This window comes from Peromyscus leucopus, chromosome 12 (genome assembly GCF_004664715.2).
Source record: "Peromyscus leucopus breed LL Stock chromosome 12, UCI_PerLeu_2.1, whole genome shotgun sequence".
Classification (NCBI taxonomy): Eukaryota; Metazoa; Chordata; class Mammalia; order Rodentia; family Cricetidae; genus Peromyscus; species Peromyscus leucopus.
Window position 1 is genome coordinate 59,600,260 of NC_051073.1, and position 11,241 is coordinate 59,611,500.

The 11,241-nt window shown below is 46.7% G+C and overlaps 1 protein-coding gene across 1 annotated transcript in view; it reads left to right on the forward strand.

Moving 5' to 3' along the window:
- Casr (calcium sensing receptor) overlaps nt 1-10,241 on the forward strand; it is a 32,304-nt gene extending 22,063 nt beyond the window's left edge. Inside the window, 3 exon segments of the mRNA XM_028862270.2 lie at nt 2,002-2,125; nt 4,547-5,527; nt 5,530-10,241. Coding sequence (XP_028718103.1) covers nt 2,002-2,125; nt 4,547-5,527; nt 5,530-6,044 — 1,620 coding nt within the window. The 3' untranslated portion in view covers nt 6,045-10,241.
- Nucleotides 10,242-11,241: the final 1,000 nt, after the last annotated feature.

Genomic DNA, 11,241 nt, shown 5'->3' on the forward strand with positions numbered 1-11,241 from the left:
ACTTCCCCCAACCAGAGCAAAATATTTAAGCAAACATCTCTCAAGTCAATGTCTCTCAAGTGGCATTGAGGGAGACATCCTACCTACCTTGTGTAGGGGATTTATATTTGAGATTGAAAGGACTTCTTTATAGGCTGTCACAAGGACTAGGAAGTAATAATGGCCTTCAACACTTGGGGATCAGGGATGTTAAATGCCCAACATGCATAGGACAATCTTCCATAGCTTTCCACAGAGCCCAATTTCCATTAACCATGCAGAGATGTGAACTCAAAATAGCCCCAGGCTGACCCATACATCAGAGGGGCCATTCATTCTATGACCAAGAGGAAAATGCTTGTGACTCCGGTCAAGGTGTCCTGCCCCACGTCACTCTATCTGAAAGGCTGAGTGAGAACCAGAAGCCCATCATTCAGTGAAGATGCTCATTAATGAAAGATGTAGGATATGCTGAAATGATGACCATTCTGGGTAGTTGTATGCTAATGTACCGGTTAGTTTTTTTTGTCACCTTGACACAGTTAGGATCATCTGGGAAAAAAAGGAAACCTCAATTTAAAAAAAAAAAAAAAATTCCCCCATCAGATTCGCTTGTGGGTAAGTCCATGAAGCATTTCCTTGGTTAATGATTGATGTGGGAATGCCCAGCCCAGTGTGGCTGTTGACACCCTTGGGAAGGTAGACCTAAGTAGCATCAAAAAGCAATATGAGAAAGCCATGGGGAGCAAGCCAATGAGCAGCTTTTCTCTGTGGCCTCTGCTTCAGTTCCTGATCCAAGTCCTGACTTTCCCTGATGATGGACGGCAACCTGAAGGCCAAATAACCCACTTTCTCCCCAAGGTGTTTTCGGTCGGGATGTTTAGCACAGCAACAAAAAACATAACTGAGCTGCTAAAATGTAACAAGATGCAGAACCCCAGCTCCTCTGCAGAAGCGACTCAGGACCATCCTCATTAACTCCGTGGGGAGTCAGGTTGAGATCCATTCCATGGCTGTTTACATTGCCTTTCTGTTAGGATCTTTGAGCGTCCTGAGCCACTTTTCATAACAGGACCAATGAGTCAACTTGTTCTTATTGCCAAATGGCTATGATTTTGCTGTTTCCCAGTATGTGAGATGGCTTCACCAAGGGGAGGTCTCCTATGACAGGTAATCCCACCCACAGCGGGCAAATCCTCATCTCAATTACAAAAGGTGTCCTGACCTTTTCCAGATGGAGGTTTGGGGATTCCATGAGTTAAACTCATATGCCCAGTAATTATATCTTTGACTACACTTGAAATGACTGGATCCCAAACTGACTGGCTAGCCCATCATCAGTGTGCCTTTATTGTATCATCTGCTTATCATTTGCTCCTATTATTGCATGTAATTATCTGTCATTGGTCCATGTCTCATCTCCCCTCCTGCTTGGAAGTTATTTCCTGTATAGTTCCTGGAATCCTAATGTCCTCTTTCAGGCTCTGGGCATGACGGGCTTCATCATTAGTAAATGTGTGACCGAGTTAATCCTTATAAGTCATTTATGTTCTTAATTACCTGACAGAATTATAAATTAAATTTCAATTTTCTATAGAAATGCAATCTGAAAGTGAGCACACAGTAGGAACCAACAAACCTTAGATTCTAACTGACACTTTTCTGAAAATTTTGTAGACATGACCACAAAAATACCATGTATGTTTATTATAAATTGCATATTAATAATTTCTTTACACATCTCACGAAGTTGCTACTGAGATCAACTGTGATCCAGGAGGACTTCACTTGTGTGTTTGAAGCAGACTGTCAAATATGTCCACACTTGGCCTTACCACCTTTCTTGCTTTTTACAGGGAACAAGACCGAGGACCCTGACCCTCTCTCCATCTAGAATGGCCCAGAGTTAGCCACACTGATCCTTATACCCAAGTTCCTCACTTGGCCCATGTCAAAGGAGTTGTAAGACTGACCCTTGACCCCCGGATGCAAACCTCTCTCTTGTGTATTCTCTACCCTCAGGTGCCCTTCTCCAACTGCAGCCGGGACTGCCTGGCAGGGACCAGGAAGGGGATCATTGAGGGGGAGCCCACCTGCTGCTTTGAGTGTGTGGAGTGTCCTGATGGGGAATACAGTGATGAGACAGGTAAGGAATCTGCCCCTCACAGCCCTGTGCCGGACTTGAGCCACTTCGGAGGGCCAGCAAAGCCCATGGGTGAACTGGGCAGAGCTGGTGCTAGAACCACCACCCCTTTCTGAGGAGAGCATGCCTAAGCACTGCACTCCTCTGAGTATGAAACGGAAAAGGAATGTTGGGTATTCTTTTTACTATTCCACGTGTTTACAAATATTCCTGTCACACAGCTGGAATATAAGTCTCTGTGTTTACTTGGTTGGGTCTGAGCGCTATGGGACTGGCAAGTGACAGAGATTTGTCCTGACTGTGGACCAGGCAGGAAAACTCTAGCTACACACAGCTCTCTCTCTCCCTCCAACAGTGTGTCCCTTTTCCTACAGCTCCATGGCCCTGAGTGGACAAAGCGCTAGCTGCCACAGCTCCAGAGTTAACAGGCTGTGACAGATTGCCTGCTGGTGTCTGGTGCTGTGTTCGCTCTCTCTCTCTCTGATGTTCTTCCTGGGTCTCCAACTCTCTATTCATGTGTTCATTCATCCATCCATTCATTTATTTATTTGTTATTGTATGTGTGTGTTATGTATGTGTTTTGCTTGCATGTATGTATGTGCGCCAAGTGCAAGATTGCGGGCTAAGGATGTCAGGAAAGAGTATCAGATCCCCAAGAACTGGAGTTACAGACGGTTATGAGCTGCCATGTCAGTGCTGGGCTCCAATGTGGGTCCTCTGTAAGAGCAGCAAGTGCTCTTAACCACTGGTCCATCTCTCCAGCTCAGTCTCGAGTCCTTCTAAAGGAGAATCACAATTAAACCCCTCACAGAGCTGTGGTAATTAAACACATTAATATTAAGTTCTAAATATATGCTTCTTAAATAAAACTTTAACTAGCAGATTGGAAGGACTAGATAAATATTGACTATAATTCTTGATCTTTCAACCTTACCACGGTAATGGGCTTATCCTTCCCTCCATCTTAGAAATGAGGAAGCAGGCTTGGAGATTTAAGGAGCCTGACCAAAGTGATACACCTAGTGAACAGCATAGCCAGGATCCCATCCCGATCTCTAACTGAAAAAAGATCTATGCTCCCTTCCCTGCTCCAAACTGTACATTGCCTGGCAGTCTGTGACAACTCCGTAAATATACAGTGTCTAAATCAGTGCTTCTCAATCTGTGGGTCGGGACTCCTACGGGTCAAAGGGACTTTTCACAAAGGTCGCATATCAGGCATTGGCATTACAATTCATCACCATAGCAAAATTACAGTTACAAGGTAGTGACGAAAATAATTTTGTGGCTGGGCCGTGGTAGCACACACCTTTAATCCCAGCAGAGGCAGGCGGATCTTTGTGAGTTCAAGGCCAGCCTGGTCTACAGAGTGAGATCCAGGAAAAGGCAAAGCTACACAGAGAAACCCTGTCTCAAAAAACCAAAAAAGAAAAGAAAAGAATTTTGTGGTTGGGAGTCACCACAGCATGAGGAACTGTATTAAAGGGTCACAGCATTGTGAAGGCTGAGAACCACCAATCTAGATAAATATGTGGCCTCCCTCACTGGAAAGTTGAGAACATAGATATGACTGGCCACATGCAAGGGACACCCTGCCTTTATCTAAAAGAACATCTATTCTGGCAACAAAGGCAACCACATATCCAAAATAAACCAGGCTGTGAGGGAAATAGTAGCAGTGTTAATACACTTCACTATTGTAACCATGTTACCATCTGTTTACATCCCACAATACCATCTTGGAAAACCTCAAACATTAACAATGTAATTTAAAAAAAAAAAAGTCAGACAAAACTTGAAACTGAGTTGATGGGCTGTGTAGAGGGATGGAGTACAAAGTAGTATCTGCTACAAATTATTTCAGACAGTGTTAAAAGAAATGGGCCACCCTCTATTGTTGGGGAGGGGGACAATAGAACCTTCAGAGACTTTTTTTTTTTTAAGATTTATTTATTATGTATACAGCATGTATGACTGCAGGCCAGAAGAGGGCGCCAGATCTCATTACAGATGGTTGTGAGCCACCATGTGGTTGCTGGGAATTGAACTCAGGACCTCTGGAAGAACCATCAGTGCTCTTAGCCTCTGAGCCATCTCTCCAGCCCCAAAGATGTTTATTCTTAATAGATATATATATATAAAAAAAATCAGGCCAGGTGGTGATGGTGCACGCCTTTAATCCTAGCACTCGGGAGGCAGAGGCAGGCGGATCTCTGTGAGTTCAAGGCCAGCCAGTTCTAAAGAGCAAGATCCAGGACAGGCACCAAAACTACACAGAGAAACCCTGTCTCAAAAAAAAAAAAAAAAAAAAAAAAAACCATCAGTAAGTAAAATAGGAAGTGACCACATCCACCCTCCACATGCACGCTTACATTGACTGTGCCACACGGTAATTGAATCTGCCTGCACCGGTTCATTTTACAGATGCAAGCGCCTGTGACAAGTGCCCCGATGACTTCTGGTCCAATGAGAACCACACTTCCTGCATTGCCAAGGAGATTGAGTTTCTGGCGTGGACTGAGCCCTTCGGAATCGCTCTCACGCTCTTTGCAGTGCTGGGCATTTTCCTGACTGCCTTTGTGCTGGGCGTCTTCATCAAGTTCCGAAACACGCCCATCGTCAAGGCCACCAACCGAGAGCTGTCCTACCTCTTGCTCTTCTCGCTGCTCTGCTGCTTCTCCAGCTCCCTGTTCTTCATCGGGGAGCCCCAGGACTGGACATGCCGCCTGCGCCAGCCCGCCTTCGGCATCAGCTTCGTGCTCTGTATCTCGTGCATCTTGGTGAAGACCAACCGCGTCCTCCTGGTCTTTGAGGCCAAGATACCTACCAGCTTCCACCGGAAGTGGTGGGGGCTCAACCTGCAGTTCCTGCTAGTTTTCCTCTGCACCTTCATGCAGATCGTCATCTGCGTGATCTGGCTCTACACGGCACCCCCCTCCAGCTACCGCAACCATGAGCTGGAGGATGAAATCATCTTCATCACGTGCCACGAGGGCTCACTCATGGCCCTCGGCTCCCTGATCGGCTACACCTGCCTGCTGGCTGCCATCTGCTTCTTCTTCGCCTTCAAGTCCCGGAAGCTGCCAGAGAACTTCAACGAAGCCAAGTTCATTACCTTCAGCATGCTCATCTTCTTCATCGTCTGGATCTCCTTCATTCCAGCCTACGCCAGCACCTACGGCAAGTTTGTCTCCGCCGTGGAGGTGATCGCCATCCTGGCAGCCAGCTTTGGCTTGCTGGCCTGCATCTTCTTCAACAAGGTCTACATCATCCTCTTCAAACCTTCCCGGAACACCATCGAGGAGGTGCGCTGCAGCACTGCAGCACATGCTTTCAAAGTGGCAGCCCGCGCCACGCTACGCCGCAGCAACGTCTCCCGGAAGCGGTCCAGCAGCCTCGGAGGCTCCACGGTTCCATTCCCTCCTCTTCCATCAGTAGCAAAAGCAACAGCGAAGACCCGTTCCCACAGCCAGAGAGGCGGAAGCAACAGCAGCCGCTGGCCCTGACTCAGCAAGAACAGCAACAGCAGCAGCCCCTGGCTCTGCAGCAGCAGCAGCAGCAGCCACAGCAGCCCAGATGCAAACAGAAGGTCATCTTCGGCAGTGGTACAGTCACCTTCTCTCTGAGCTTTGACGAGCCTCAGAAGAGCGCTATGGGCCACAGGAACTCCATACGTCAGAACTCCTTGGAGGCCCAGAAGAGCAACGACACCTTGAGCAGACACCAGGCTCTGCTCCCACTGCAGTGCGCAGACACGGACTCAGAAACGACCACTCAGGAAACGGGGCCCATGGTGGGGGACCACCAGCCAGAAATGGAAAGTCCGGAAGAAATGTCCCCAGCACTGGTCGTGTCCACCTCTCGGAGCTTCGTCATTAGCGGTGGAGGCAGCTCCGTGACGGAAAACATACTGCACTCCTAATGGAATGACCGGCTACCCAGCCCATAGAGTTTTTCTTAGAGTCCCAGGAATAAGGATGGGTCCTTCCTTTCTTCCTAGGAAGCCAGGGATGATAGGTACATCAAATGCCTGTACTTGGTTGCACTGCTTTGAATGAAGTGAACTGACTGATGTTCCCTTTAAAGTTAAAAGAAGAGCCATGTTTTGGGGGGGTTGTTCCAGAGCTCCTTATCGTACCCAAGTTTATTGAAGTCTTTTCCTCTGCTCTATCCACCAACAGCTCAGCTGAAAGCAAGGCTATGAGCTACCCACCTGCGCTCTCCTTTTTAAAAAAAAAAAAAAAATGCATGTATCCAGAAATGCCTGCCCTGAGATTCCATGGACAGCATGATCGGAATCACAGTCCAGAAGCAGACCAATGGGACATTAGGTCTGTCACTACTAGAGTTGAGTCTGAAAGCCATGGTCACCGGGACTGTCTGACACATTGACAGTGGGCAGAACTTTACATGTTCGAGACATCAGACGGATATGTCCTCTCTTATTTATAGAGACCTTAGGAAGTGTAGTCTTTTTTTCCTCCCTGCTGCTACTATGGTGTGACATCTAACGAGTGTGACATCTAACGAGTGTACATCCTTCCTGTGGCACCATGTCAGAATGTGTCCAGAATCTGATGGCAACACCATGTTTAGATCTCAGGATTTTAAGATCACCTCTAAGCACTGGGAAAGGACTGCCTAATCCAATGAGCTGTCTCTGTAATTAATATTGCTGTACATAGCTTTATCCTTAAGAAAACGCTTCTGTTGCTGAAAAGTGTCGCAGTCTGGGTTCTACAAGGCAGTATTATTGAATTCTGTTGGCCTTTCCCACCCCGGTGAGCAGAGCCCCTGGGGTCCCTGTCAAGACCCCATGGTTCCTGAAACTCCCCTCCATCCCTGCCCAAAAGGCTTTGTGAAGCCAAATCCAGACCTGGCTCTCTAAAGAATAGGCTCCCAGAAGAAAATGTAGTTCCCAGTGAAGGCCACAATCCTCTCAGCAGTAAAATTAAAGGTGCTCCCCAGCCACCTAACTGCTAGGAACTCAAATTTTGGATCACAGGGACCAAGGTTCAGGCTCTGGCATGGTCACTGGCAAGATGGGTGAAGATAAGCAAGGAACCACAAGCTCTTTAAGCCTCAGCTTCTCTGAGTCTAAAGTAGGGTGTTACAGTTATCTTCCCATGGAGCTCTCACATGGGTTAAGTGAGAGCGTGTATCGACATATTTTGGCATGGTACCTAACACATAGTAAGCACTTAGTGTTAGTAAATATGATTAGTCATATAATAACTATTAGTTTCCACTTGCTTAGAATACACTCTAGTTTGGATTATGACCCTCAAGGTCCACATGTGAAAAGATTGGTCTCTTGGGTGGCCCTCTTGGAAGGTTATGGTGCCTTCAGGAGGTGAGGCTTAGTATGACATAATTCAATCACTGGGGATATGCCTTTGATAGTCACTGGGGATATGCCTTTGACAGTCACTGGGGATATGCCTTTGACAGTCACTGGGATATGCCTTTGACAGTCACTGGGGATATGCCTTTGACAGTCACTGGGATATGCCTTTTACAGTCACTGGGATATGCCTTTGATAGTCACTGGGATATGCTTTTGACAGTCACTGGGATATGCTTTTGACAGTCACTGGGATATGCTTTTGATAGTCACTGGGGATATGCCTTTGACAGTCACTGGGGATATGCCTTTGAAGGGAGTTATGGGACTCTGGCCTCATCCTCAATCTGTTTCTTTTATTTTCTGGCCATAAGATGAAGAGTTTGCTCTGACACAGGCTGCCCATCATTGCCACCTAGCACCCCACCAGGGACCCAAAACAATGGTCCACGTGAGCATGGACCAGAGCCTCCAAAACAAAGCATCAAGATTAACTTTTTTTTTTCTCTCTAGTTGTCTGAAATATCTTATTATGCTGAGAGAAAGCTGACTAATATAGAATATAAAGCAAAACTCTTACTAAGCATTCAGGTTTTAATGCCTAATCCACTGATCACAATAGCTTGCTTCAGAATAAGTCCAAAACTTCTGAGGCCCAGGTCAAGGTGTCAGCAGGAACCACAGTCCTACCCACCCCTCAAAAAACGAACGTTCTTCCTCTGTGGTGGCAATACCATTTCCAGCACCGTCCCTGGCTGGCAATTACTCAGATCAGATTCCAGCGAGCTACGCTGACCCCAAGACCAAGCCATAGAACATAAATCTGTCAGTGGTCTAAACTTACAGTTCATGGCGAGTCTTCCCCGACCACTTCCTTCTGAGGATTTTGAAGGTAACAGTTGGCATTATAATCGTGCAGAGCATTGATGACTTACAAGAGGCACAGTAGAGAGCGGCCCTGTCACAGAACACAAAACTGCCCTGGTGAGACACCAACACTCCAGCCAGAAAGGGCACAGCCTGGCAGAGCCTGTGGCTGTCCGCCGTCACCCTCTGAGCAAGGCGCCAAGCTGAGGGAGAGCTCATTTTTAACATTTCACTTGGCCCTAAAATAAATAAATAACCAAAAAAAAAAAAAAATAGCAGTCAAAAGTTTAGTGGCTTTTCAAAAACGTGTGACAAAACTGTGTGGCAATAACCTCTACATAATGTCACACAGTCATCCTTCCTGTTCTGATTACAGTGCATACAGACCCTTTTTCCACATTCACCTCCTCATCCCATGATGACAAAATAAGGCTCACCAAGGAAAACACTCCACGGACTGAGGGTTGCAGTGTGCTCATTGTGACGGGAGCTGGCAAATCAAGTAGGCTCTAGGAACATCCTCATCAGGAAGGCAGATGGCACCACCACACCAGGCCCAACTCCTCATCCAATCACTGGAACAAGACAGGAATTTCATTATGTCTCTATAGCAACCTGCTTTTTTGATCTCAAGTTCCTATTCTGCCAAGCAACTGAAGCTATAAAGTCAAATTGGGGTTTTTCCTGGGAATTTCAGAGTTTTCTCATTCAAATTAGATTTTTAGGTACCAGCTCAGAAGTTTTGTTTTGTTTTGTTCTGGGTTTCCTTCCTCTCTCCAGGCAAGTTGTAGCATAATGCAGGTGAGGTCTTCAGTCATAGGCAGTTCCTCTTAGCATTGCTGAAGCCATCTTGTCTGGCTCTCAGTGTCTCCATTCTGGCTTCCTCCGAGGTATCTGTGACAGTCCATTTTCTGTTACTTTAACAAAAGAACCAAGCAGGCTAACTTTATAAAGAAAAGAGGTTTTTAACTCACAGCTGGTTCAAGGGCCAAGACCATGTGATTGCCATTGGTCCCCACAATGGCAGGAAAACACGGGAAGGAAAGAATTACACATCAAAATAGAAAGCCAGAAGGTGACTCAGGGGTCAGCTTTACTCTTGTAACAACTCACTCTTGAGACCCCAGGATCTCCATGAGAACTGCCTTAACTCCTCAGAAAGCAGAACGCCCAGTTGACCTAAAGCCTTCCCACAAGGCTCCACCTCTCAGCATAGTCACACTAAGGGCCAAGCTCCCAACGCATAGAGACCCTTTGGAAACCATATCTAAACCATGCAAACATCATATCCCCAGCCATTCCCCAACCGTGGGATCTGTGGTGGTTTCCATGAATGAATCACTGTCTCAACTGACTGGTCCTTCCTAGGTCTGTAAGTTCCCTCAGCTCCCTCCAGGCCCATCCTAGGGACCAGGAAACTCTATGGGCTCTCACTGTAGAGACCCCTTGACCGCTGCCCATCCATATCAGTACAGAGACTTGGTATGTTAACAAGTAAGAAACGGGGTAAAACCTGTGTGCAAGACAGAATAATGTTCAGCCAAAGATGTCCACAATTACAACTCCAGAGCCTGTGATTGATCAAGGCAACGGGGATCTAAGTTGCTGATTGAATTAAGATTCCTCCAGTTTACCATGAGGTAGGAGCCTACAGAACCATCAGTGACAGGTGGTACAATGTGAGGAAGACTTCAGACTATCCATCCACCACTGCTTTGTGTGGGGAAGGAAGTGAGGGACAAAGGGATGCGGCCTGTTTCTGGAAGCTGAACAGAGTAAGAGTCCTGATTCTCCCCAGGAATTTCCAGGAAGGAACACGGAGCTAGAGACCTTGGTTTCAGCCTAGCGACACCCTTTGAGGACTTCTGACCTCTGGAACTCTAAGATAATAAATGTGTGTTGTTTTAAGCTGCTGGGTCTGTGGCCATTTGTTTTAGCAATTCCAGGAACCAATTATTTTTTAGTGCTGGGATTTGAACTCGGGGTCTAAAGCATAAAAGGCAAGCACTGTACTCCAGAACTATGTTCCCAGCCCAAATGTGTCCTTTGCTCATGGCTTTTTCTAAACTTCTCTGCTTGAAAACCTCAGACAGAGACCTTCTCAGACATCCATTCTGGTCTCCCTGTGGTACTCTTCCAGCTTCTCACTCTTCCCAGGAGCAGGTCTTAGCTAGTGCTCTGCTCTCCAGGTCTGTGTGGGAAGTGTAAACCTGTGTTCGGAGTCATGCTGGACTTCAGCTACAAGAAACAAGTAGCCATGCTGTCCCGACCTATCCCTTAGCAGCAGAGACCTAACAATAGTAGCTTCATCACACTGGCATTTGTTATTCTCTTGCATAAAAGATTATAAGAGATAAATATATGATCCTGTTGTAGTCACTGGTTTGTTTGTTTGTTTGTTTGTTTGCTGTGAAGAGACACCATGACCAAGGCAACTCTTATAAAGGAAAAGCATTTCATTGGGAGCTTGCTTACAGTCTCAGAGGCTTAGTCCATTATCATGCTTTAGTGTCTCAAACTTGGGGGAAGCTGGGCTATGCTGAAACTCTCTCTCTAAAAGTCACATTTTTTGGGGCAATGCTACCTTTTGTCCTGGTTAAAACCACATGGCTGTGGCTGCCTCTGCCCAGAGCCTGAGTTGCTCTTCACCTGTCATCCATGTTTGAAATCATCAGTGTTAAACTGGATGTGGTAGCCCGTTGCCTGTAGCCCTCGGACTCTGGAAACCAAGGTGGAGGATTGAGCATTGGCCAGCCTGAGCTACATAGCAAGACCCTGTGAAAGGGAGGAGGGAGGGAGGAAAGGAAGAGGGACTAAGAGAGGGAATGAAAGAAAAATCATTAGACCTGGAGGGACAGAATACCAACAAGGGCGCAGAGGACATCCCCAGAGCAGGTGACAGCATTGG